Genomic DNA, 27,295 nt, shown 5'->3' with positions numbered 1-27,295 from the left:
GACAGGATGCTCTCGATGGTGCCTCTGTAGAAAGTGTGCATGATGGGGGCTGGTGCTCCTGCTCTTCTTAGTTTGCGGAGAAAGAAGAGACGCTGCTGTGATTTCTTGGCCAGTGCTGTGGTGTTGTACGTCCAGATCTTTGCACACACACAAACACACACACATTAATATATTTGCAAATATTATTTTGTTCTATTTATCACAACTTTTCAATTTTTGTATTTCATGTATGAACTGTACATCGTGTAGAGTCTGAGTGGGTAAATTACTCAGGGTAATGTAAACATTGTACACAGGAACTCAAAGCCAGAGGACAAAATAAAACTTTATGTGATTGGCTGGGTATTAAGACCTTGTTGCTGTAGGGTATGTACGTTATTGCAAACCAATATTTTCATAACTTTCCGAGCTTTTTTGCATTGTAAAAGAGTAAAAGTGGTAAAAGAACTTGGACAAGAAAATTGCAACTTCCGTTATGGTTTTGTAAGACCTAACCAGCTTCCTCATTTTGGTTTAGCAGTAACACTAAATAAATGTCAGCTGCAATATTTTAGTCAACTCAGCAACAAATCAGATACTTTTACTTCCTCTCTGTTAGTCGGTTCTCATGTGAGCTCTTTGGTACAGAGCTTCTGTTGCAATCTGGGGAAGAAGTGTCATCTTTTACCTACTGCATATGTTAAAAGAGGCTCCCAAGTAGGACGTGAAGGTGATTTGGGGCTTTAGGAAGAATGGAGACGGCAATGAACAGGACAAGGAATGAGGTCACATACACTCAGAGTAACCCACTGTTTGACATGTCACTCAGCAGGAGTGATCTCTACAGCCTTCAGCCTGATGGTAAGTGCTAAGACAGTGAGTGTTACTTCTTTCATAGAAACTGTGTTGAGATTTGGAAAATAGTTATCTGTAACATTTGTCATGTTAGAATGAACGTGAAGGCCTAAATCCCTGATTGTTTTACTTTTTAATTCCAAACCTTTGGTGCTGTTGTTTCTGAAAATGTGCCTAAACTTATCCATAATCCTTAACTGGCCATCAACAGTCTCTAAAGCTGGAAATGCCAATTAAGAGATATTATTTTCTTCCTGGTAGGTTGTAACTTTTGAATAATCCATATACAAGCTGCTTCTGAAAAAAACCTCACTGGAAACATTATAGTATCATTTAACAAAAAATAATTTTTCAATTTGCTATAGTAACCAAAAATTTCTCGTAAAGTAAGAAACACTGAACCATCGTGAAAACCAATTTCAGCCTCGATGCGACCAAAGAAAAGTTTGGACTGAATAAAAACATGAACAGTGGAGTTAAGTGGCACAGGCTTTATTAGACTTGATGACAAAAACAAAAAAATCAGCTTCCTTAAGTTTTTTACGCCAGCTGCCTGAGCGGGTAAAAAAACAAACAAACAAAAGCTGCTGTTGACAACAGACAAAACAATATTGAGTTTTTTGTCTTGGAAGAGAGTTTATTAAGACTCCTGAAACAAAAAGGAACGACATAATGGCTTAACTGAATATAGAGCAGTTCAAAGAATAACTTACAGGAAAGTACAAGAGCAAACAAATCATCTAAAAAACAACTGTGGGACTCTGAAAAACACAGAAGTAACCTGAATACTGGCAAGAGGAAAATGATTTGATTCAATTTGAATGAATTCTGGGGACTGCAGTGACAAATGTACGATTCTGTTGCTTCTAGTGCTAGTAAGTAAACTTTATTGTCATCTCTACTATATACAGTACAGGATATAGAGAAACGAGGCGAGGCTCCGGTTCCACTCAGTGCAAAAGACAAACAATAAATATAACAAGAGAAATAAATATACACTTTAAGACAAAGATAAAAGGATCAATAACAGTTAAAATTTACAATTTACAGTTTGAAAACTGCAACAAAACCCATTTTACACCCACTCTAAATCAAAAATCAGTCTAATGTCATTATCTAATGTTATGATAGGACCGAGACAAAAACTGTGGTATTTTGTAAATATAATAATAAACGCAAATTGTGTAATTGTGTAATTTTATTAGCAGCGTCCTCCTGAAAACAACATTGAGAGTAACATCCTCCTCTCTGCCCCTTAATGCCCTCTGGTCGCTATGGTAACGTGGAAATATTTCTTTCAAAATAAGACACACAACTACAACACGGGAAAAGACCCAGGGAAACCGAGTTAATGATTAAAACCCCAAAAACCATAAATTTCACTCAACTCTCGCAGCCTGGTGACAAATGACTCACAGCCCAGTACCCGCTGATTTAAAGTACTGTCAGTACTACAGTGGCTGTCATTCTTAAACCTGGGACAGAGTGAAATGGCAACCTTTACCAGCAGGTGGTGGCAGTGTTTCATATTTTCTTTCAGTGACAGCAGGTTTGCTCATTAAGAGGTTTTCCTCGATTCAAATTTAAAAAACGAAATAAAGAAAATGACATGAATGAAAATTCACTCAAAACAGCTCCTCATATGCCAACTATGGAAAAGCATCTTATGGTACAATCAACAGAGCTTTTAAAATACTGATGTTTTAAACATGCATAAAAAAAGCAAGCAGCAGGAAACTCGCATCAGGACTACCAAGATGGCGGCGCGCACAGACGCAGCGGCCCGGGGCTCCTACATTTTTGCACTTTTGGTGGTATTGGGTACACTTGGGTTTTAAGGGGTATTTATTATTTTCTTCATTATTTTATTTACGGGTTGTACGGAAGCCCCAAATGCAATTTCATTGTTCTCTGACAATGACAATAAATAAATAAATACTAAATACTAAATTATCTCTTTCTTTCTCTCTTTCTCCTGCTTTTCTCAAACTCAACATTTGTACTCAGTAGTAGTAATTTGAGTACTAAATGCCTGAATACAACCTCCTGCTTTGATGACAGCCTAGAAATAGAAACTGTGTATTATCCTTGGAAGCACTGAAAGCAAAGTGATAAGTTCCTGTATTTGGTTTGTGCAATGTATATACTGGCATTATTTTGTTTATTTATTTATTGCTTGACTGATTTATTTGCAGAACAACTTGAAAACATTTGGTTAAATGTTAGTGATTCACTTGTATATATATGTATATATATGCATATATATATATATGGTTTCTTGCTTTTTGCTTGGTAAATGTAGACAAATATTTGTAATAGCTGAATAAATAGCTGAATTTGTGTGTCCGGAAGTGACAATTTGAAGAAGTAATCTTGGTCCAAGAGATTGATCACATAACCCTGTTTGTGTTTCAGATCTGAAGTCATCCAGGCCCAGGAAACTACGGTGTTTTCATGTCATAGTTATTTACCTCATCCTGCAGACAGTCCTTAATGCTTTTCTTCTTTATAAAGGTACAGCTGCATACCATCTCATCGGTAGAATGAAATAACTTATGAGCAAAGACAGAAATAAACTACATTATTTAAAAGTTCAGTGATGCTACCATATCAACAAACACCATGGCGACAAGGTTCAATTTAGTTTAATTTATACAGCAACAAATCGCAACAACAGTTGCCTCAAAGCACTCGATACTGTAGACCCTACAAACACTTCCAGCACAGTTACTCCTGACACAAAATCTCCTTTTTCTATCTGCACACTACAAAACAACAGATAGAAACACACAGATACTAATCTGCCATCACTTCAATGCACACAGAATCCAAACATTAGAATAAATTTTATTATTCAAATCATTTTTCATTCTCGATCCCTGCTCCATCTCTCTGGACAGCAGACATCTAAATACTTTGTTAATCAGTTATTTAGACTTTATAAATGACACAATGACCATGTTATAAATAAATAATTATAAATAAGCATCTTAATCAAGAATTTTTATATTTGTATTTAATGAGGAGTAATGGTTTATAAGTGATGAAGCACTTACTAATACCTTAGTAAAGCAGGTTAGTAAGTTTAGGGTGACATTATTATTAAGATGTGTTACCCATTAACATACATGGGAAGAAAGTATAGTGAAACATATTTGTTCATTTTCTCTTGGTTCCAGTTTTCACACTGGAGGCTTCACTGGCTCGGCCCAGATCAGAGGGGCAAACGTCCAATGATGTTTCTCATGGTTATGAAAGCTTCCAAACTCTCATACAAAACAACAGTCAAGAAACCAAGAACCTGAGACACCACCTATGGACGCTGGAGAGCCAGGTACTCTTCTCGTGTACATATAATGTGACACGGGGCCAATGACACAATGGATATTGAAGATTGTAGGATTGACCCATGGCTGACTTGATCTTTCCTGTGTTGCTCTGGTAGAGCGGATCAATCGCTGCCCCATGTTCTTGGGCAATATGTTGATCCCTAAATTGCCGTTGATGTACTCACTGGCATGTGAGCGTGTGAATGTGACACAAAGAGTTTGGGCATACATAAAGGTGCAATGGGAATGTGTGTTATTTGGTGAATGAGACTTACAGTGGGAAGCGTTTTAAGTGCTGAGCTTATGTAGAAAGGTACTATTTAAGAAGCAGTCCATCACTGAATATACAGCGCATCCGGAAAGTATTCCAAAATGGCCTGTATGGCAGTTTGTCCAGACAGAAGCCAAAATCATGCATGATGATGGGCAGCCGTGCCCCTCTCCACACGCCTGTCTCACACACACAGCGAGCCAACGACAAGTATCATAGTCATAACAACTCTATAACAGAGCTTATCTATGTGCTTTGCTTATAGTGAATCATCTTTATTCTTAATCAAAGATATAAATCAAAGTATAAGTCTGATTAATATGTTAGCTGAGACATGAGCTGGGTAATGAAAATTATTCAGATGTCTGGATTTTTGTGTGCATAGACATGATCCAGCTGCAGCCTCAGTAGATGAGTATCTGTGTGTGGCTGCAGAGATGTGAAAGATAAGAAATGTGCTGCCAGCCCAAAATTATGTTCTGAAAGATTCTGGAAAAGAGAAATGGTACTAAGGGTTGAACAGAGAACCATAAGTCAGATGTGATTTTAATGACAGTTTAATTATGCTTAATACTGATGAGAATATAACCAATACAATGAATGAGAAAATATAATGATGTCATGATTCAAGAAACAACATTTCTTTTGAATCACGTATGTGGAAAAGCCACATAGATAGATGGTAAGATATGGCTGGACATCAGGTAATAAGTTGTTTGTTCCTTTCTCTTCTCTGAGATGAGCGCTTCCAAAGCTTAGATTATATTTATATTATAATACAGCTCGGTAATAAAGGGGTAACAGTAGGGTAACAAGGGGGAAACAAGAGGGTAATAATGTAGTATTTCTAAGTTTTAATATCCAAAGTAATAACCATGTAATGTCCAAGTAATATCGAGGTAGCAACAATTGTTACAGTTGAGTATTATTACCCTGAAATTTATGTAATAGGATAATAAGAAACCCAAAAATTGGGTGTAATAATGTGGAAATAGAGCTAGGTAATAAAGCAGTAATAGAAGGGTAACAAGGACAAAATAAGAGTGTAATAATGTGGTAATTTCTAAGTTATTACCACTCAATTACCAGTGGTAGTTTCTATATAAAAAGCAGGAAACAAAATGCCAAACCGCCTGTTTCCATTTAATAACACATTAATAACCCGTTAAAGCTAACTTAAAGAAGTGTGGTTATTACCTGGAAATATCTCAGGTAGTTTCCATGTAATAAGAAGGAAACAGATGCAAAACCACTTGTTTCTATCTAATAACACATTTATAACTATGTAATAACCTTTTAAAGCACACTTAAAGAATCGTAATGACGACCTGGAAACACCTGTGGCGGTTTCTGTGTAATAAGCAGGAATTTAACACTATGGTCATGATACCTGATTAAAAGAAGCACCAGGAAGTCTGTAATGAACTGGAAACACTTAAACACAAAATGTTAATAATTAAGTTTAAAACAATAACACATATGAATACATATGTGTTATTCTCTGCACAGGAGTGTAGAGGACCCTCCATCATGGCAAAATTTATACATGGATGACAACACATAATATGGTCAATATAGTTAAGGTGGGAAAGAAAGTGGAGCACATTTTTAAAACTGTGATCAGTCGTGGCAAATCATCAAACATCTGCTGACATCTTGGTGAATTGAGTTGTGTAAATCCACAAAGAGCAGTAAACCTAAAAGCAGTAGCCCAGATCAGCTTATCACAGCTTGTACATCAAGAAAATCTACTGGACCCGCAGATGTATTCTAGAAATTCTTGTGAGTTGTGATTCGTTTCTCCACACTGAGCCATTCCAGCTGTCTTTAGGGTTCCCCCATCTGTTGAATCCCACAACGTAGGCAACAGAAAACAGGAATACAGGAAAATAAAAAATATCTCTATCTACTAATATTTTAATATTGCCTTAACATTGCACAAGGCTTAGTCAGCTTTACACAAAAACATCCTCCAAAAAGCAGTTTTTTACTTTCTTGCATTTACACACTACAGGTGTACTTTCTGTGTAGCTGGCCTGTACCACTACACTTGGTGTCTTACACTTCTGTCTTTGGAACGTTTGCCCCCCATTCCTTCTTTCACAGTCTGTCTTTGCAGGTGATTGATGGATGGTGTGCTCATCAAAATAAAGCTAACATTAATCTCAGTGTTATTCCACATTACCTGGACTATATCAATATTCAGATCATACAGAGATTAGTTAAAATATAATATGTGGATGTGCAACCATAGTTTTCCCCAATCGGGAGCTGAGTACTGATTTGTATTTCTATAGATTTGGATGAATGCATTTGTAAATAAGTGTACTCCAATCGCTTTGTGTTTGTGCATGAATTGAACACAAATTCAACAACAATACATGTCAGCCTTCTAAAATCCCTGAGCACTAATCTGAGCAGGAGTACCTTATACACAAAGCTTATTCATCTATAATAATTCCTTTAAAAAAGTGTTTCCATGTTTTTACAGTTTAACATCACAGTCACATATTTTACCAGATTAAAGGCCTGTGTGGCGAGGAAGGTCAGCTGGACAAACTGAAGACCGACCTGAGCCTGCTCAATACCACCACCCATAACCTGGAAGGCAAACTAACAGTCATCAGCTTGAAGCCAGGTCTGTGCATGTGTTTATGTACACAACAACAGGGTAAAGCAACAACTATCACACAGGGCATTGTCTGATTTCAAGCTTTAGATCCACATCATTGTTGTTTAGACAACACTGAGGTTATTGTACTCTGTCCTACAAGTTTTAGAAATGTGGTGTTTAACCAAGAATTTACTTTAGATTGCACTACGTAGCTAAGACAGGAATTTAATGAGGAATTTCTAGTATTTAGTATTTAGTATTTATTGTCATTGTCAAGAACAATGAAATTGCGTTTGGGGCTTCCATACAACCCAAAAAAAAAGAAGAAAATAATAAATACCCCTTAAAACCCAAGTGTACATATTTAACCCAGTGTGACTCCAATGCAATAAGACAATCCTTAGCAATAATGTTCGTAGAAATTCAGACAAAGACCTGAGAAACATGACAAAATACAACAATGGCCCATTCAATATGCAACCCATTCAATATTATTGAATGGGTTGCAAAGATATGATGCACCAATGCAGACCAGTTCATTGCTATTAAGAAGTTGGATATGGTTATTGTCCGTGAGAGGGGGGCAGAGAGTTCAGGAGCCTCACAGCCTGTGGATACAGGCTGTTGGCCAGTCTGGATGTTCTGGCCTGTATAGACCTGTACCTTCTCCCTGAGGGCAGCAGATGGAAAAGGTGGCGCGCAGGGTGATGTTGGTCCCGCAGGATACTGTGCACCCTCCTCAGACAGCGAGTGGGGAAGATATTACTGATCTCTGGCAGACTTGTTCCAATAATTCTGCCAGCTTCTTTCACCACCCGCTGGAGTGCTTGCTGATCGGCCTTGGTGCAGCTGGGGAACCACACTAGAAATCCATACGTCAGAACGCTGCTGATGGCACAGTTGTAGAAGTTCAACATCAGAGATCTGGGAATGTGTGCGCTCCGCAGTCTCCTCAGGTAGTAGAGGCGCTGTTGGGCCTTCCGTACAACTGAGGTGATATGGTTGCCCCAGGACAGGTCCTCGGTCACAGTTACCCCCAAGAATTTAAAACTGCTCACCCTCTCCACCGCCTCACTGCCAATGAAGAGAGGCAGATGGTTGTTATGACCCCTCTTCCGGAAATCTACAATGATCTCCTTGGTCTTTTTGGTGTTTAAGACCAAGTTATTGTCGTGGCACCATGACTCTAGTTGTTGCACCTCTGTCCTATAGTTTGTCTCATCATTGTTGGATATAAGTCCGAGCACTGTAGTGTCATCTGCAAACTTAACAATGAGATTGGACGCGCAGGAGGAAATACAGTCATGGGTGAAGAGAGTGTATAGCAGAGGGCTCAGAACACACCCCTGAGGGGCACCGGTGTTGACCACAAGGGTGGAAGAGGTGTTCTTACCCACTCTGACACTCTGTCTACGGTTAGTGTCTAACCGTAGACCGTAACCAAGATTTATCCTTTAGCATGCACATTAAACAAATATATAGGGTTGCCTTCATTTGTTTGGTAAAATTAGAAACATCCGGACTCAGAGTGATGCCACACAGCTAGTGCTTCTATTGTGATAAATAATTATCGGGTCACTCTAAAAGCTCCTGAAAAGCCTTCAGTTGATCCTGAATGCTACAGCAAGAGTATTAACTGGAACTAGAAAGAGAGACAATATTTCTCTCTTTAATTTGGACTTGAATTTAAAGTCTTCATCTTCACATGCAAAATGAATAACGAGGCCACGCCATAAGAATTTATAGTAAGTTTCTAAAAGTAGAATAGAAGGCAGAGCCTTCAGCTATCAGACCCCTGTATTATGGACCAGCTGCCAGTTTGGATGAGTGAGACAGACACTCTCTGGGCTGTGAGGTCTCTCTCTCGCCTCATCCTCCACCGAGACCCAAGGGCCCCCCACACTCCAGCAGGGGCCCGACAGAGTCAGGGGGGCCAGGTCCTGCCAAGCCGCCGCTGAAAGGGAACCAGTACACAACTGAATACTCAGCCTCTGACATCCAGAACCATCATTGCTCTGCCAGGTGGGGACACCAGCCACTGGCAGGGACTGTGGCGTGGAGAAATAGGCCCCCACACCTGGGGGAGCCTGAGATGTTCTAAAAGAGTTGGATTAGTAAGGAAAACAGGCACACACAAGCATACATGCCCATCCTCATGCACACATATAAACACTCTCACACTTGCCCAACATGGAGACACTCAGAGATGAATGCAGTACACACACACTCACACTCCCCATACACACACTATACTCCCAAGTCCAGACACCAATGCCTCCAGAGGGGCAATCCACTCACAGACCCATGAGATGGGGTAGAGACCACCACACAGCCCTGGTCCATGCAGCAGCAGAGCAGCCCACCAGCCCTGGCTGGAACGCCAGTCCCAGACCCCATGCCTCCCTCCACCAGCTCATATGTGGTGTTGATGCTGGCCTATAGAGCATTTATAGTACACTTTGCAAAGGAGGAATGAAAAAATAGGATGAATGTTTCCTAAGTTGCAAAGCTTTGACAACAGAACAAGCTTGAAACTAATCAATGTGACTGATTGTCCCGGAACAACAATACCTCAGGTGTAATCAGATGCATCATAACACATAGTGTAATAAAATACTTTCTAAAGTTTATCAAGCATAGCAATGTATTTACGTATGTGTTCTCAGGACCCCCAGGTCCTCCAGGCACCAATGGACATCCAGGTAACCGAGGAGAAAAAGGCAGCAAAGGTGAGGTCAAAGTTACAGAAGCTGTAATTGATGTATTTATATTAACAATGTGACATAAATCTGCCAATGTGAAATGTCATATTCAGTAAGTTTAAAGCAGCAGCCAAGGCCAAATGGAACGAGCTGATGACAGAATCATTCAGAAAAACAGCGTCACATCTGTATTTATTTTTACAGTGTTTAGTCTAAAACCTGCTTTGGTAAAGAACAAGAAAAGTTTCAACTGTAAAAACTTCATTCATTAGAAGATGCTGTGGGGTCGTGTGCAGCAGAATACATTAGCTTTCAGCTGCTGCTCTGGCAATGATCCCAGCATTGATGACGCATCATCTCCTGTCAGATGGATGATGAGACCTGGTTGATGGATGAGCTGCAGCCGTTATTTCACATAGCTTCACAATGTAGTGCACTGACATTTGCTGCATGAAATCTCTATCAGGGCTGGACTTTTACTCACACTGACAAACCAGCTCTAATGCATATATTTCCCAATAGATAAAACTCTGCGTGCCCTCAAGCTCTCTGCTAAAAAAAGTCTTTGATCAAACTTATATTTTATGATAATTACATTTAGTTGGTTTTTTGTGGTTATTTGTTGGCTCTAGACAAGGACACTAAGGACAGATTGTTGATTCACTAACATCTTCATTTTCCCGAGTCCTCACATAATAATTCTCAGTTAATCATCAATTTAATTCATTTTTTTTCTTAATTCATTGCCGTTATCTCAGTGCATTTCATTATGTAAAGACTGTAGAATATTAGAGAAAGATAAAAGATGAAGAAACAGTTTGCATCGGTGTACAGAGAGAAGATGAAGCCTTCTCAGGCAGCTGCTGTGACCAGTTGTGGGGTTAAAGCGTCAATATGTTTCTTTTTTACTGCACTGAAAATTTTAATTAGTGAATCTTATTAAGGATGATTAAAAAGGATGTAAAGCGAGTGCTGTAAAAAGAAGTGTTTTAAGTGTAGTGCACTTATACCCAAGATTTACCTGTTATTGAAGTGCTTCAGACGTCCACAGAGATGAATGAAAAACAAGTTCCGTCACCTAAACACTTAAACCCCCACGGACTGCCATTTGGCTTTTCTCTACCTTTAAAACCCAGAAAGCAGCCAAATGGCTTTTAGCTAAGCTTTAGCTTCAGCCAAGTGGAAGCTAAATTGGCTAGTCATTCATATGTATATTAGGTTGTTACCTGGGAATTCTGGAGGGAGGGGAGTGGGGGTGTGTGATTGAGGGGGTGGGGGAGCTGCTAAAAGCTGTGCACTTCCTTTTGTGTTTCATCTTGATGCATTCTCAATCATCCAGGGAAATAAATCTCCAAAAGTCACCAACTTGGAGTGTTTCAGTTTGCCATCTTAGGGAGAAATCAACACACATGGGTGTATGTCCTTTGTTGCTGAGATTTATTGATAAAAACAGTACAAAAAACCAACCATTTGCACACATATTTACAAATAATAATAAAAAGTGAGTGAGTACAATTCAACATTTTCAGCAATCACTCACAATCCTGGCACTGCCATGGTATCTGTAGTCTGCATTTACCACATGTGTATCTTTTGCAGTGAACACATCGCACAGTGGCATGATTGTTCTTGCAGTTGTGTTTGACCTGACACATGGCTCTTTTTCCAGGGCTAGGTGTGGAGGGTTGTGTCCGAAGCAACTGTTCTTTTCTTGCCTTCTTCGCAGCTACATGAGAGTGAGCCAACTCTGTTGCAAGCGCCACCAGGAAGTCCACCCGTCTTTCCTTCGTCCCGGTGCATGCTTGATACAGCCAATTTAGCTTCCACTTGGCTGAAGCTAAAGCTTAGCTAAAAGCCTACCAGCCATTTGGCTGCTCTCAGGTTTTATAGGTAGAAAGGTAGAAGCCTGGGGATGCTAGTGTAAAATAGTCACGTTCTGTGCGGTGACAAAGCATTTGACAGCTCCCTGATTTCTTACCTTTTTGTATTTCTGTTGCACTCACTTGTTTCCGATGTTTCAAATCATCACATCATTTTAGACAAAGATAACCTGAGTGAACAGGAAATGCAGGTTTTAAATTGCAATTTCATTTATTGGGAAAAAAGATATCTAAACCTACCGGGACCTATATCAAAATGTAATTGTCTCCAGCCCTGTGCTCATATATTGGTTTCTATTACTTTTACATCTTGATGAAATCTTCCTCCATGTTCATTTCTGAGATTGGTCAAATCTGGAGAAAGAAAGTTGTGATAACATACAAAGTACATCGTTACTGACATTTTGGCCCCATTAGCTGATGTGCTTTTGTGGATCTCAATCAGGCACCCCTGTGTCAGGAAGGTCTGGAACCTGCTCTCGGTTTAAAAGGTCGGAGTCTCTGATCCTATACTCAAGAAAAGAAAAAAAACAACCTTTGAATGAACATAAAAAAATGATCATGCAATGAATTTCCACGTGATTCAATTGCTTTATTATAGCAAGGAGACCACAGACAACCATTCACACCTATGGACCATTTAGCATCCTTACCCTAACCCTACTAACTGCATGTACCTAAAGGGCCACAAACGCAGGGACAACATGCAAACATGCACAGAAAGCCCAATTGGTGGATTCGAACTCTTGCTCTGAGGCAACAGTGCTACTCACCAACCTGTCACTCCATACTGTAGAAAAAGTAGGAAAGCTATGATTTCAAGGCTTGAATTTTTTTTACATTTTTGTCCTTGACAGGTTAAGCCACAGTAAACAGCAATAGCATGTACGTGCTGTGTGTTTACTTGCCTCTAATAACCCCAGTGACTTTCCTGTGGTTTGAAATCTCTTGTGATCAAGCGCTAACAGCTTCGCAGTCCTCCAGATGTCGATCATGCATCCTCTGAAGATTTGGTTGCCAGGTTGGCCTCTGATTAAGCCTGAAAAACTACAGAGTTCATTTTTAATGCTATTATGACATCTGAGTGATTTGATGTCAATATTAAACAGGTTTTTACCTTTACAGTTTCACAAGGTGAAAAATAGAATGTCCACAACTCAGCTAATGCTGATTTTGAGAGGAGAGAGGTTGAGGAGAGAATGGGCAGAATTCAGGCTGAAGAAAAGTATTTCTGTTCTGTGTTGATGTAATCCAGCCAAGTCCTTGGAAGTTGTCTTCCTGCAGAAATCAGTGGAAATCCAAATCCTCTTGATTTTGTAATCTAACATGGCAAAAATGAGAAAAACACAAAACCAAACTGTAAGACAACACAGAAGTACATACAAGCATGCGCATCAAATTACAGGAAAAGACCAGAATATCAGGAATCATTATTGCTCAAACTGCAGTTCTTCATGATAATTAGACTTATACTTTGATTACATCTTTCATTAAGAATAAAAATGATTTACTATTAGCAAAAGCACATACAGATAAACTATCATAGCACTTTGCATCACTGTAAACATTAAAGGCTGGATGGTATCACCTCTCTCCAATTTAATATGAGCTAAGCCGGCAAATTCAGACTCTGTCGATCCCACCTTTCTCGACATGCTGTTTCTGAGGTAGAAAGTTGCACAGACAGAGCATTCGTTTTTCAATTTCTAATACCCAACCAATAAGTTACGGTGAAGTTGAATCTCCTGAATAGAGAGACAAGACGAGAGTTCAGCTGTTTGACCAAGTGGAAGTCGCTAACTCCCACTCGATTTTGTGATCGATGTAAACTTAAAAAAAGATATCAGCTCTTTTACTTCTGTGGTGAAACTACAGGGTTAATATAACTGATCTAAACACTAATGTCTAGGTACAGTGTATATTTTGCTGAATAAACCATGTTACTAATATCAAGCACAAACTTACTATTTTAAATCGGTTCAACAGAAAACCATGGTGAGGTGACTTTGTTTTCCTGATGTGTAGCATCTGCATAGCTTCTACAGCACAAGTTTCTTCCGTAATACAGTCAACAAAAATAAAAATAGACGTTAAATTTATTAAGTATTTGAAAGATTATTCAGTCATTAACTTTGGCAGTTCATGGATTTTGCAAACTATCATCATATGTTGTGGAAACAACTTGATTATCTAGGAAATAGATTTTTCTACTTTTACGTTGATATAAAATGTGCCAAAATTAGAAAATCGCCTTTAAATGAAATTACTTTTTTAGGGAACAAGTTTGTATTTTTATTTTTCAAAAAACGGAATTTTATAGTTTTTTTTTTTTATAGAATAGCTTATAGTATATTGGTATGTAAATATAATAAATAATATAGAAAAACAACACTAAAAATAGTTCACAATAGAAAGAATTAACAAGATATTCCAACTGATCACAACTTCTACAACAACAATACAAGTCCTGTGTAGAACTGCAATGTTCTTTACATTTTCACTTTCTTTTTTATAATCAAAATTTTATGCATTTTATAAAAATATGATGTGGAGTAAAAGTCGGTAATAAAATTGGTTTGTCTTGTGGTCATCTTCTAACTGCACTGGCCGTGTGTGCTTTTTTTCTGCATGCTTGCGTCATCAGATATTATAATCCATCACATACCGGTATGTTTCTTTCCAGGAGACCATGGAGATAACGGCCTTCCAGGACCAAAGGGTGAAAGGGGAGACAAAGGAGAACAAGGAGAGCCAGGTACTGGAAAATGGTAGAGTTTAATATGCCTATACAGTCCATCCTGTGGCAGCTATAGTAAGAGCTGCTCACATTCTCTGAAATCTTATCAAAGTTGCTTCAGTGCATCCTTTACAACCAGCTTCTGTACTGGGGAGACTGGAGATATCATCTCACAGATCAAAGCACGACCCCAGTGCAACATTCAGTACTGTTGGCGACAATATTTTAGCACCTTGGGAACGAGAATGGGTGCCGGGGCAGATCAGACACCAGACACTCCCACCCAAGGAGTAGGAACGGATGCAGGAGCAGGCTGGGTCATGGCTGCCCTTACCTTGGAGTGGCATCAGCAATTATCTGGCACCCGCTGTCTCTACCTGAGAACCAGGTACTGGAGCGGAAACCAGCAGGGCCCTAACTGATTTGAGACCAGGAAACGCGATTGGCTGAGCCCCAGCCTCCCAAACCTGAGGCACTGGTATGGGTGCAGGGGTAGGCAGGAGCCCAGCTGCCCTCGAAGCAGGAGCTGGTGCCAGCTGGGTCCTAGCCAGTGTCCCCCGAGAAACTAGTACAGCTGCAGGGAATGGGGGGACCTTGGCCACCCTAGGAGCAGGTGTGGGTGCACAACCCATCTCTGCCTTAACTGACTGACTTACACCAATGATCGTTTCAGGCTGTGCTGCTTCATAAACCCTTTCTGAATGAGAAGCATGAGAATTCATCTTTGAGCACAAAAACAGTCTCAGAGAATGCAGGTCATGAATAAATGAATAGTCTGAGGGAGTCTTTCAAAAAGTAGTTTCATATACATAATCCTCATGCACAGTCTTGTATTTAGCCAGTTCAGAAGCACAAATGTATGTTTGAGCTTCTGGAAAAAAACGAGCCGTTTATTGTGGCTGATAATGAACAAGAACAAAACAGAGAAACAAAATTAAACGAAGAGCCAACCATAAAAAAACTAAATACAAAATACCTGAAACACATGGAAAGAATGAGAGGACATGGAGACACGAGGGAGGACAGAAGATTTACAGACTGAGGGAGAGACAATAAATACGCTGAGGGATGACGAGGGAAGTGGAAACAGCTGGAGTGAACAAGATGTGATGAGACAGGGGAAGCAAAACTTAGCACACTGAACACAGGACGAGAGAATGAACAGGAAACACTGAGACTTAAGACATACAGCCGGATACAGCAATGGAGATAAACAAGCAGGGTGTCATGCGGCGGCTGTGTGAAGGCAAGAGAGGACCCAAAATGCACGGCTCTAGACACACGGGGATGAACTCAAAGGCAGGTCTTTATTAACAGGAACATAAGAAGTCAACTATACTGGGAGCAACTAAAGCTGAGGCGCTGGGAAGACACGGTAAATGCACACAACCTAGAGGGACGACGCAAAACGGAACAAAGGGACACTTTGACATAAATACACAGAAGGTAATGAGGGAAGTGGGAACACACGGGGAACACAGCTGAAGACAATTACTCGTGACAGAGCGGGGAGGACACGAACCTGAAAATACTGACACCAAGATGTGGACCTTGAACACAACACAGTACACAGAGATGGGCACAGAGAGAGAGAGGCAGAGAACAAGGATGAATACACGAGGGGATGAGGAGAACACAGAACACAAAGGACGGGAACACGGTACCAGAACAAACACCACAATAACAGCATGGACACAGGGGGGATCCAAATACCAAACCAAACAATCCAATGAACATAAGGAACAAAATACAAAACCACAGGAAAACTAAGAACACTGGGTCAAAATGACCCAGGACCATGACACAGGGAGGCAAACGATGAGACACAAGGAGAGCAACAGCATGTCTACACACACACAAAGTCTAGACATTAGAATTATTTTTATTACTCAAACTGCATATCTCATTCAGCATGTTAATTAGACATATTCAATTCAATACTTTATTGTCCCACAAGGGGAAGCAATAAGAATAAACAAAACAATGATAAAAAGCCACAAGACAGTTATTTGCCATTAAGGAGACGGGTTGCAGTTGGGATAAAAGAAACCTGGAGTCTCTTGTTCTTCCTCACAGGTTCTCTAAAACGACGGCCAGAGTCAAACTCACTTCAAACAATTTATAATAAAAAGAGCCTTCCTTCCTCTTCCTTATATCTTTGACTATAGCTTCAATTTGCACACATGAACTTTGTTTAGCACTCTGTATCACTTTAAACTTAAAAGGCCAGATGTCTTTTTACCCTCTCAGACTTAATAAGAGGCGAGCAGGGAGGGCTTCATTCTCTCAGTCCAACCTTTCTCGACTGGAAGGCAGCCTTCACCTTCCACTTCTTCTCTGGCTCCTCTGTGAGCTCTCGGTATTCCTCGAGCTTCTCACATTCCTTCTTCCTGGTGTTGCTACCACTTGGTATCACTACATCGATCCCTACAGCCTTCTTCCTCTACTTGTTCTTCCCATTCAGCTGACTCCTCAGGATGTTTCTTACGCTCTGCAGGTATTTTGTGGTTGAGACTTTCCGAGCAGTTTGGTTTCCCTCTGTGACACCAAGGTACTTGAAACTGACATCCATTGTTAGTCAGTGGTACCAGCTTCAGTCATTATGCAAATGTACCGGAAAACACAACAAGTTTTAACCGTCTAGCTTTGATTGGAGGTTATGTTGAAGAATTTGGAAATCATTGTCGTTCTTCATTATTCTAACAACTTTGTGCAATGTACCGGTACCACTGGCAGCCAAACAGCTCCAGAGCCAGATGTTATCACCATCATCAAGGTATAAATAATATGCTTCATTTTAAAAGCCCTAACTGTCATGAACAGTCAGGGCGGGATTGGACCCTGAATGCAGACAAGATCATTATATCAATAAGAGAACAGAAAGAGAAAAGTCACAACACAAACTAACCTGTCTAAAGGAAAAAACAACACAACCAACAACCAGACGCACTTCTGTGGCCGGCCAGCCTTCACTAGTAGCAGCAAAAAAACATCTACACTGTTCCCGAAACTGTCAAAACGACTGTGTCTTTCCATTCTGCTCAGCAGAATCTCAGACTCTAGAGAGCAGAGAAAATTGCAAGTGGACCTCAAACAGACTTTATAATGTTTTATGGCTAACTGCTCAGTGAGTCCAGGTGCAGGCTGGGAAAAATGAGCAGCAGAGGAAGAGAAACAGCACCTCACCTGCACATCCCCATTGCATGTAACAGAGGCCAGATGGTTCAGTTTTTGTCTCATCTGGCCATAAACCTGTCCTGCAGAAAGGCTATTCATTGTGAGCAGCTGCTAAGATCGTCAGCTGAAACAATGTATGTAAGTTTATGTTATTTGGATGTTTCACGGCTTTGGTGTTCTTCTGAAAGGTGACTACAAATGTCACCCTTAGATAAGAGGAAACTGGTTGGGATGTCTGTCTTTTGTTAATTTACATTTACGAGTTAAAATTTGCTCCCATAAAAGTTAAACAGACATTTTAAAATCACCATTGTTGTCTTTACAAATGCAGGTCCTAGGGGTCCACCTGGGGATCAAGGACCAGGTGCAAAGGGAGAGAAAGGTGACCCTGGCAGTCCAGGTAAGGTTTTTGGTTAAATTCATTGCAGCCGTGTTGAGGATTCACTCAAATTCAAACTGAAGCAGATTATACACTAGGGCGACCAATCATCCTCTTTCTCTGCACTTGTTGACTTGTAAAAGACTATATGACATTTTTTATTTCACCATTCATTAACCGCACAGAGAAGGCATCGTTTAAATATGTCAAAGTTTTCTTTAAGGCAAAAAGAATTTTCTGGCACAACTTCACCTGCTTCCAAGGTGCATGGAGAGGATAAAAGAATTCACAAAGCAGAAACTCCAGCAACACTTGAGGGAAGATGAACAACTTTAATAATAGATGTTTCGGCTTGTGGCCTTCATCAGGGTCCTGATGAAGGCCACAAGCCGAGGATATGCTTCCTAGATATTCCAGCATTGTCCCTAGATATATTCCGGTCCTGGGTGACCGACTGCACCAGCGTAGGGGCTGACAATGGATCCCTGGTTTTCATCCCAATCACTAATGGCAGTTATGGTGACACCGCCTAGGCCAGGGCTGTCGAACTCATTTTACATTGCAGGCCACGTACGACCCATCTAAGCGGTCGGACCGGTGAATCTCCCCTTTCTGTCAGTGTAAAGAAGTTTCATATTTAACAGTTTTTCTACATGATAAAGAAAAAGAAACAAAATAAATATTTATATTAGAAAGTGAAAATCAGAAACCTTGTTTTTCACAAAGTTACAGAGGTTTTATTAGAAACATAGCTATGCGTTTAGCAATTTGGCATAATTCACTACCAATAAAAGGTTAAATTTTTTTGTAGTGAATAGCAGGAATGAGGCTTTCTTGTCAGAAGTCATTTTAGGAAAACAGAAAAACAGCAGCCAGCAGCACTGTACACAACTGGTGCGTAATAAACAAGTAAATAAGGCAGATAATAGAGATTTTTGATGGGAAACTGGTCCTGAAGCACACAGAGATGGAGCTGATTTGGTGAATTTGGCTCGCAGAGTGATCAATCCTGCAGTTTTGCAAGATGTCTGTTATGACTTTACATGCCTTTATGCACCTCCCTTTGTTAATCCGTTCAATACTTTCTCCCTGTGTCAATTCTCATTATTACACATAATTTATGGACACATATGGTTTGATTTCTGTGCATGTATGGATAGGATGGGTTGTTACTGTTGTTACTGATTCTCTGGTGAGAATTTTATGTCAATACCACCTTCAGAAATATATTGTCTTGAACGTATACACAAAACTGAATGTGTACACAAAACTGAATGTGTACACAAAACTGAATGTGTACACAAAACTGAATGTGTACACAAATCCAGAAATAAACGGACTGAAAATTATTTAAGGCTTTTCTAGCCTAACTGAGCACTCAGAACACTGGTGGATACACTGAGGGCAATTTGGACTTCATCCCTCTTCTTTTCTTTGTAGGTCACAGCAAACCTTATTTGAAAATGGAAATACTTTGCATTTACTGTATACGTCATTGTTTTAGTCTTACTGACTATTCAATTCAATTCAATTCAATTTTATTTATATAGCGCCAAATCACAACAAAAGTCGCCTCAAGGCGCTTCATAGATACAGAGAAAAACCCAACAATCATATGACCCCCTATGAGCAAGCACTTTGGCGACAGTGGGAAGGAAAAACTCCCTTTTAACAGGAAGAAACCTCCGGCAGAACCAGGCTCAGGGAGGGGCGGGGCCATCTGCTGCGACCGGTTGGGGTGAGAGAAGGAAGACAGGATAAAGACATGCTGTGGAAGAGAGACAGAGGTTAATAACAGATATGATTCAATGCAGAGAGGTCTGTTAACACATAGTGAGTGAGAAAGGTGGCTGGAAAGGAAAAACTCAATGCATCATGGGAATCCCCCGGCAGCCTACGTCTATTGCAGCATAACAAAGGGAGGATTCAGGATCACCTGGTCCAGCCCTAACTATATGCTTTAGCAAAAAGGAAAGTTTGAAGCCTAATCTTAAAAGTAGAGATAGTGTCTGTCTCCTGAATCCAAACTGGAAGCTGGTTCCACAGAAGAGGGGCCTGAAAACTGAAGGCTCTGCCTCCCATTCTACTTTTAAATACTCTAGGAACAACAAGTAGGCCTGCAGAGCGAGAGCGAAGTGCTCTAATAGGGTGATATGGTACTACAAGGTCATTAAGATAAGATGGGGCCTGATTATTTAAGACCTTGTATGTGAGGAGCAGGATTTTGAATTCTGGATTTAGAGAAATCTGCTCTCTCTTTCTAGTCCCTGTCAGGACTCTTGCTGCAGCATTTTGGATCAGCTGAAGGCTTTTCAGGGAGTTTCTAGGACTTCCTGATAATAATGAATTACAGTCGTCCAGCCTGGAAGTAATAAATGCATGAACTAGTTTTTCAGCGTCACTCTGAGACAGGATATTTCTAATTTTAGAGATGTTGCGCAAATGGAAGAAAGCAGTCTTACATATTTGTTTAATATGTGCTTTGAAGGACATGTCCTGGTCAAAAATGACTCCAAGGTTCCTCACAGTGTTACTGGAGGCCAAGGTAATGACATCCAGAGTAAGAATCTGGTTAGATACCATATTTCTAAGATTTTCAGGGCCGAGTACAATAACCTCAGTTTGATCTGAATTAAGAAGCAGAAAGTTAGCGGCCATCCAGGTCTTTATGTCTTTAAGACATTCCTGCAGTTTAACTAATTGGTGTGTGTTATCTGGCTTCATGGACAGATAGAGCTGGGTGTCATCGGCATAGCAGTGTAAATGTATGCTATGTCTTCTAATGATGCTGCCTAAGGGAAGCATGTATAATGTAAACAGAATTGGTCCTAGCACTGAACCCTGTGGAACTCCATAATTAACCTCAGTGTGTGAAGAGGACTCTCCATTTACATGCACACCTGGAGACCGCTGGAAGCACTGTGAGAATCATGTTCTTTGATTTCTCCAGTGCCTTCAACACCATTCTTCCCTCGGTTCTAAAGGACAAGCTGGTGAACTCTGGAGTGGACCATCACCTCACTACCTGGATCCTGGACTACCTCACCGACCGACCACAGTATGTGAGGACTCAGGGCTGTGTGTCGGACAGGGTCGTCTGCAGTACGGGGGCCCCACAGGGAACGGTTCTGGCTCCGTTCCTCTTCACCATCTACACTGCAGACTTCTCCCACAACTCCACCCAGTGCTTCCTGCAGAAGTTCTCTGATGACTCTGCAATAGTCGGCCTCATCACTGATGGGGACGACAAGGAGTACAGAGGTCTGACCCAAGACTTTGTGGACTGGTGCCAGCTGAACTACCTCCAGATCAACGCCAGTAAAACCAAGGAACTGGTGGTAGACTTCCGCAGGCACAAGCATTCTCCACTGCAACCACTGAACATCCAAGGTATGGACATTGAGGCTGTGGACAGCTACAGGTACCTTGGTGTTCATCTGAACAATAGACTGGACTGGACTCATAACTCAGACGCCCTCTACAGGAAAGGGCAGAGCAGGCTGTACCTGCTGCGGAGACTCAGGTCGTTTGGAGTGGAGGGCCCACTCCTGAAGACCTTCTATGACTCTGTTGTGGCTTCTGCTATCTTTTATGGCGTGGTCTGCTGGGGCGGCAGCATCTCTGCTGGGGACAGGAAGAGACTGAACAGGGTGATCCGAAGGGCCAGCTCTGTTCTAGGATGCCCTCTGGACCCAGTGGAGGTGGTGAGTGACAGGAGAACGGCGGCTAAGCTGTCATCCCTGATGGACAACGTCTCCCACCCCATGCAGCAGACTGTGACAGCACTGAGCAGCTCCTTCAGTGGGAGACTGCGGCACCCACGGTGTGGGACGGAGAGATTTCGCAGGTCTTTCCTCCCCACTGCTGTCAGACTCCATAATAAAGACTTTAACTGATCAAGCACACACATCCACACATATGCAATAATACTAAGTGCAATAATCCTTTCTGGCATCGTTGTATTTTTACTCAGTTGTATATAGTATTTGTATTTGTATTCTATTTTTATCTTATTGTATATTTATTTTATTTTATTCTACTGTATATAGTATTTTATTCTATTCTATTCTGTACAGTTGTGTACTGTATTTATTCTTATTGTATTCTAATTTTTGCCTCATAACTTTTGCACTGTCCACTTCCTGCTGTGACAAAACAAATTTCCCACGTGTGGGACTAATAAAGGTTATCTTATCTTATCTTATCTTATCTTATCTTATCTTATCTTATCTTATCTTATCTTATCTTATCTTATCTTATCTTATCTTATCTTATCTTATCTTATCTTACAAACTGGAGTCTATTAGATAGATATGATACAAACCACTGCAGCACAGTACCTGTAATACCTACAGCATGTTCTAATCGCTCTAATAGGATATTATGGTCGACAGTATCGAACGCTGCACTGAGGTCTAGCAGGACAAGCACAGAGATGAGTCCACTGTCAGAGGCCATAAGAAGATCATTTGTAACCTTCACTAAAGCTGTTTCTGTGCTGTGATGAGCTCTGAAACCTGACTGAAACTCTTCAAATAAACCATTCTAATCAACTAATCAAAGTATCAAAAAAATAATCACAGCGTGTCACTTGTGCTGTATTTTGACAAGTTATTGCCTTATTCCATAATGAATTAAATTCATTTTCACCTCAAAGTTCTACACTCAATACCCAATAAGACAAAGTGACAAAAGTTTTCTTGCAATTCTTGCAAATTTATTAAAAATAAAAAACAAAAATATAACACGTGCATAAACATTCACAGCCTTTGCTGAATACATTTTCTGGTGTAACTTTGGCAGAACTGTCGCAAGTCTTTTAAGTATAATGCTTCATGCTTGGCACACTTTTTTGGGCAGTTTCTCCCAGTCTTCTTAGTAGATCCTCTCGGGCTCTACTGGGCATGATGGGAAGTGTTAGTGCACAGCTATTATCAGATCTCTCCAGAGATATTCAGTGGGTTCAAGTCTGGGCTCTGGCTGAGTCACTCAAGGACGTTCACAGGTGGTCCTGAAGCCACTCCTTTGTTATCTTGGCCGTGTGGAGGCCATTGTTTTGTTGGGAGACCTTTGACTAAGTCAAGGTCCAGAGTGCACTGAAGCTGGTTTTCATCATGAATGTGTCCATCACTGCATTCATCTTTCCCTTGACCATGACTAGTGTCCCAGTTCCTGCTGCAGAAATACCATCACATGATGTTTGGTAAAGTGATCATTGGCTTCTTGGCCATTGTGTTGTCCCTGACTAAGGCCCACCAATCCCAATTACTCAGACTGATCAGGATTCAGCTCTGAGAAGAGTCATGGTGGTTGCAAACGTCTTTATGGATGATCGAGACCACTGTTCTCACTGGGACCTTCCGTGGTGCAGAAATTCTTCCGTACTCGTTCCCAGATCTGTGCCTCGACACAATCCTGTCTCAGAGGTCTACAGACAAGTGCTTGGACTTCATGGCTTGGTTTGCACTCTAACCTGCACTGTCAACTGTGGGACCTTAGACAGACATGTACTTTTCCCAATCATGTCCAACCAACTAAATTTAAAACTTTCAAGTTGTAACAGCTGACAAATTATCAGGGGAAACAGGATGCACCTGAGGTCAGTTTTCAGCGTTAATACATATGTTTTGTTATGTCTTTATTTTTAATAAATTTGTGAGAATTTGAAACTTTCAGACTTTTTTTAAACTTTGTCATTGTGGGAAACTGTGAAGAATGATCAGGCGAAAAATGAATTCACGCTATTTTGGAAAAAGTCTCTGACATGACACAATGTGGAACAAGTGAAGTGCTGTGAATACCGTGTGTGTACAGTGTGACTAATGTGAAACAGTGTTTTAAAACAGTATTTGTTAAACCCATACCAATCCATATTCTTATATGTTTGTGCTGTTTGTGTTTTTCTCTTTCATGAGATTTCATTTTGTCATTTTCACGACAGGTCCTAGAGGGCCAAGTGGTTACAATGGAACACAAGGTAAGCACATTTAATCAACAAGCCCGTTTCCACGACTAAAAAAAGGATCCATAACTCAAAACTTCGACTTATTTTCTCAAAATTTCGACTTGTTAACTCAAAATTTCGAGTTAGCGCTGCCAATCGGTAATCTACGTGAATGACGTCATTTCCTTGTTACCCGGAAGCTGAAGCCCTCAGGTAAGCTACCGGTATTACATCCAGTCATGAATGCACAGATTGCTGAGTATTTTCAGCTTGGCTTCAAAAATGATAAAATCCTTGTGTTATTGGCTGAATCACATGGTGTTACTATCAGCAAACGCACTCGCTAAAGCGCCAATTTGTTGCGATCCGGTTTTGCGCGTTAGTCTGTGCCATATGCTTCCCGGTAACAAGAAAGTGACCTCATTCACGTTGATTACTGATTGGCAGAGCTAACTCAAAGTTTTGAGAAAAGTAACTTGAAATTTCGAGCTATGTTTCTTGAAATTTCAAGTTAATAAGTCGAAATTTAAAGAAAGTAGCTCAAAATTTCGAGTTATGGATACGTGTTATTATTATTTTTTGTAGTGGAAACGGGCTTCCATAAAAGATGGAGAAAATATGACTTGGAGTCTTGTTTCTCTCACACACTGGAAGCTTAGTTTTTCCTTACTTTTTCTGGGGGTTACATATTCCACAAAAAGAGCTGGTTTTGTTAGAAAAGTTCCACTAGGCAACATCTATAAGAGATATCTCATACAGGGAAGTTTAATGTGAGAGCCAGTTCAGTAAACAAAGATCTTTATAATGAATTGAACATAATGACAGATGACCAGTAAGCAGATTGGAGGCTGATTGGCTTGAAGAAGGCAGGCAGAAATATGACTGAACTAGAGCTGTGATGTCAGCAATGAGCTTGAAAGTGTGGGAAAGTGGAAGTGATGAAAGCACAAATTAGGCGCCAAGCACCCAGGAAGCAGACAGATGTTTGATTGTAGATCTTCCTTAATAAAATTATGTATAAGCTTCAGTCTGTTTGTGATAGCTACATTTGGGTCCATGACTGACACCTTGTTGACTTAGATGTTGTAGATGTTTGTTTTCTGTCATCATGCACTTCAGCTGTTTTCTGTAGGGGACAGTGTATAATGCAAAGATTTGTAAAACCTTTTGAATTTAAGTTGCAAGTCTGCACTGCAGTCAAATATTCATCGTGATATAAAATCTATTGTAGTGGTGTACAAAAGCAAAACTGGGAGAAATATGTCTTTGTCTAATAAATGATGGGCCTACTGTAATTTCATATGTCAGCTTTAATCTTTTCTCCACAGGTCTTCCTGGGCCACCAGGTACCAAAGGAGAAAAGGGAGAGATGGGAACAGAGTGTAAGTGCACTTCATGCTGACCTGAGAGCAGCGATAGCTTCAGAAACCTCAGATGTTAAACATTAAAAAATGTATTAAAGGTATTCTAATGTCTAAAGGGACATTAACCATTTTTGACAGAGAGAAAATAAAAGCCTTAGAGTGTTTTGTTATTAGATTTGTACTGATGAAAATAGCATGCAGCACATAGTGATTCAACAAGTATGGCTGCTATATCACAGCAGAAATATCTTGATGCATGCTCAGTCATCCAGGTAAGTAAATCTCACAGCAGAAATATTTAATCGCCAGAACACAAGTTGGCTTTTTGTGAAGTAGTCACAGAAAATGCAACGTGTTTGTCAGTTAGCATTTCCAGATTTGTCATTTATGAAATGCAAACCAACTAAATGTCTCACAGGGACATTTTTACCATTGTTAACCATCCTGATCTCTTTCATAACAACAATGATTCCAGTAACAACAAAAACCCACTGTTAATCTTGTCACCTCAACTTTGTCCACCACAGTGACTGTGCGTCTTGTGCCAGGAAAAAACCAAGGACGAGTGGAAGTGAAGCACAACAATATCTGGGGCACTGTGTGTGATGACAGATTTGACCGTGTGGATGGCTTGGTGATCTGTAAGATGCTGGGCTTCCAGACTGTCCATTCCACCTTTATTGCCGCCCCAGGTACCAAGCCCACTCTGTCATCTGTTTTCAATGAATCTCAATCTTACTGCTAGAACCTTATTTTATTTATTTATTTATTTATGTAATTTATTTAAAATGCTATTCCCAAATTTCAAAGAAATTAAATAATAAGATGTTGACTTTTTATGGTCAAATAGTAGGAAATCTCATAAAATATAACATAAATTCATAAAGCCACATCTAATTCCAGGTGAATGTAAAATGTGTGCACAGGTTGTAAGTGTAGCACAGAATTTATAGGAACTGAAAGTATATTAAAAAAGTAAACATAGGGACTGTCAAAGCAAGCAGGTGGTTTATGTCATAGTATCACAAGATAAAGAACCTTTATGAAGATGCACAGAGACAAAGTGAAGAAAACGAAAGTAAGCCTTTATTTTGGCTGATAAAAATCTGTCAAATAAAAAAGAGCCCACTCACAAAAACTAATAGTTCATAAGCCTAAAACACTGGGTCAGAGAAAAACAGCACAACACCAGTCTGCTCTAACACTTCTTTCCTTCTGTAGGGTCTGGCAAGATCTGGCTGGACGAGCTGCGGTGCACAGGAGCCGAGGACAATATCTTTGATTGCCCTCAAGGTAAAATCGGTGTTAATGACTGCAACCACAATGAAGACGCTGGGTTACACTGTCTGTAGACTGAAGACGGAATCGCTGCTCTCGTGGAATCAAGAGCAACAAAATGTTTTCAGAAACTCAGTGTTCAGTATATATCACAGGAAATATTACACATTTTACTTCACTGTTTTGCTCAAAACTGACTTTAATGATTGAGCTTTAAAAACCTGTTATGAGCTTGTGATTCAGTACTATACAAAAGCCTGCACATTAATGACGTAACAGTAATTTTCCTTGTAGATCACTATAAAATATTCCTAATAAATTAACTCAGACTGGTGTTTGTAATTGCTTGCAATCTGTGACCTTGCAGCTACACCCCACTAAATACTGCACTTTGTACTGTGAGGTGGCTCTGGATACTCACACCACTGTCAAACACATCGATACACAGCTCACTGACCAGGGAGCAGTACTGAGACTAATGGTGTTCACATCTCAGTCTAATTATATATTCACACAATATATTTTATTCATTTCATTTTAATGTCAATATTTAACATATTAGCTTAAACCAATGCTTCTTACTGACTTCTCTTATGCCCCCCCGGGAAGAAAAAGACATTTTGCGCCCCCCACAACTATAAATAGTATCATTTGTCTATAAAATTGTTATATGTACACCTCGCTTTAACACTTTATCCTTATTTACATTAAAGAAGACAAAAAAGAAAGAAATACACTGTAGATCAACTTACAACAAAAAATAACTTTATTAACATTGTTTTTTAG

General features: G+C 40.1%; 1 protein-coding gene across 1 annotated transcript; it reads left to right on the top strand.

Annotated features, from left to right (window-relative positions):
* Positions 1-442: 442 nt before the first annotated feature.
* Positions 443-26,943, top strand: marco (macrophage receptor with collagenous structure). The gene is made up of 11 exons (XM_085249169.1): positions 443-840; positions 3,250-3,348; positions 4,014-4,168; positions 6,955-7,072; positions 9,715-9,777; positions 14,314-14,385; positions 17,876-17,944; positions 23,865-23,900; positions 25,196-25,249; positions 25,759-25,923; positions 26,453-26,943. Exons 1-11 carry the CDS (start codon positions 732-734, stop codon positions 26,581-26,583), a joined length of 1,071 nt encoding a protein of 356 aa, XP_085105295.1. The 5' UTR covers positions 443-731; the 3' UTR covers positions 26,584-26,943.
* The last annotated feature ends 352 nt before the right edge of the window (positions 26,944-27,295 follow it).

Source organism: Mchenga conophoros, linkage group LG16, assembly GCF_057382185.1.
Source record: "Mchenga conophoros isolate Kocher_MC1m ecotype Shallow Benthic linkage group LG16, M_conophoros_male_GT1.1, whole genome shotgun sequence".
NCBI classification, from domain to species: Eukaryota; Metazoa; Chordata; class Actinopteri; order Cichliformes; family Cichlidae; genus Mchenga; species Mchenga conophoros.
This window is presented reverse-complemented; position numbering and strand designations above follow the sequence as displayed.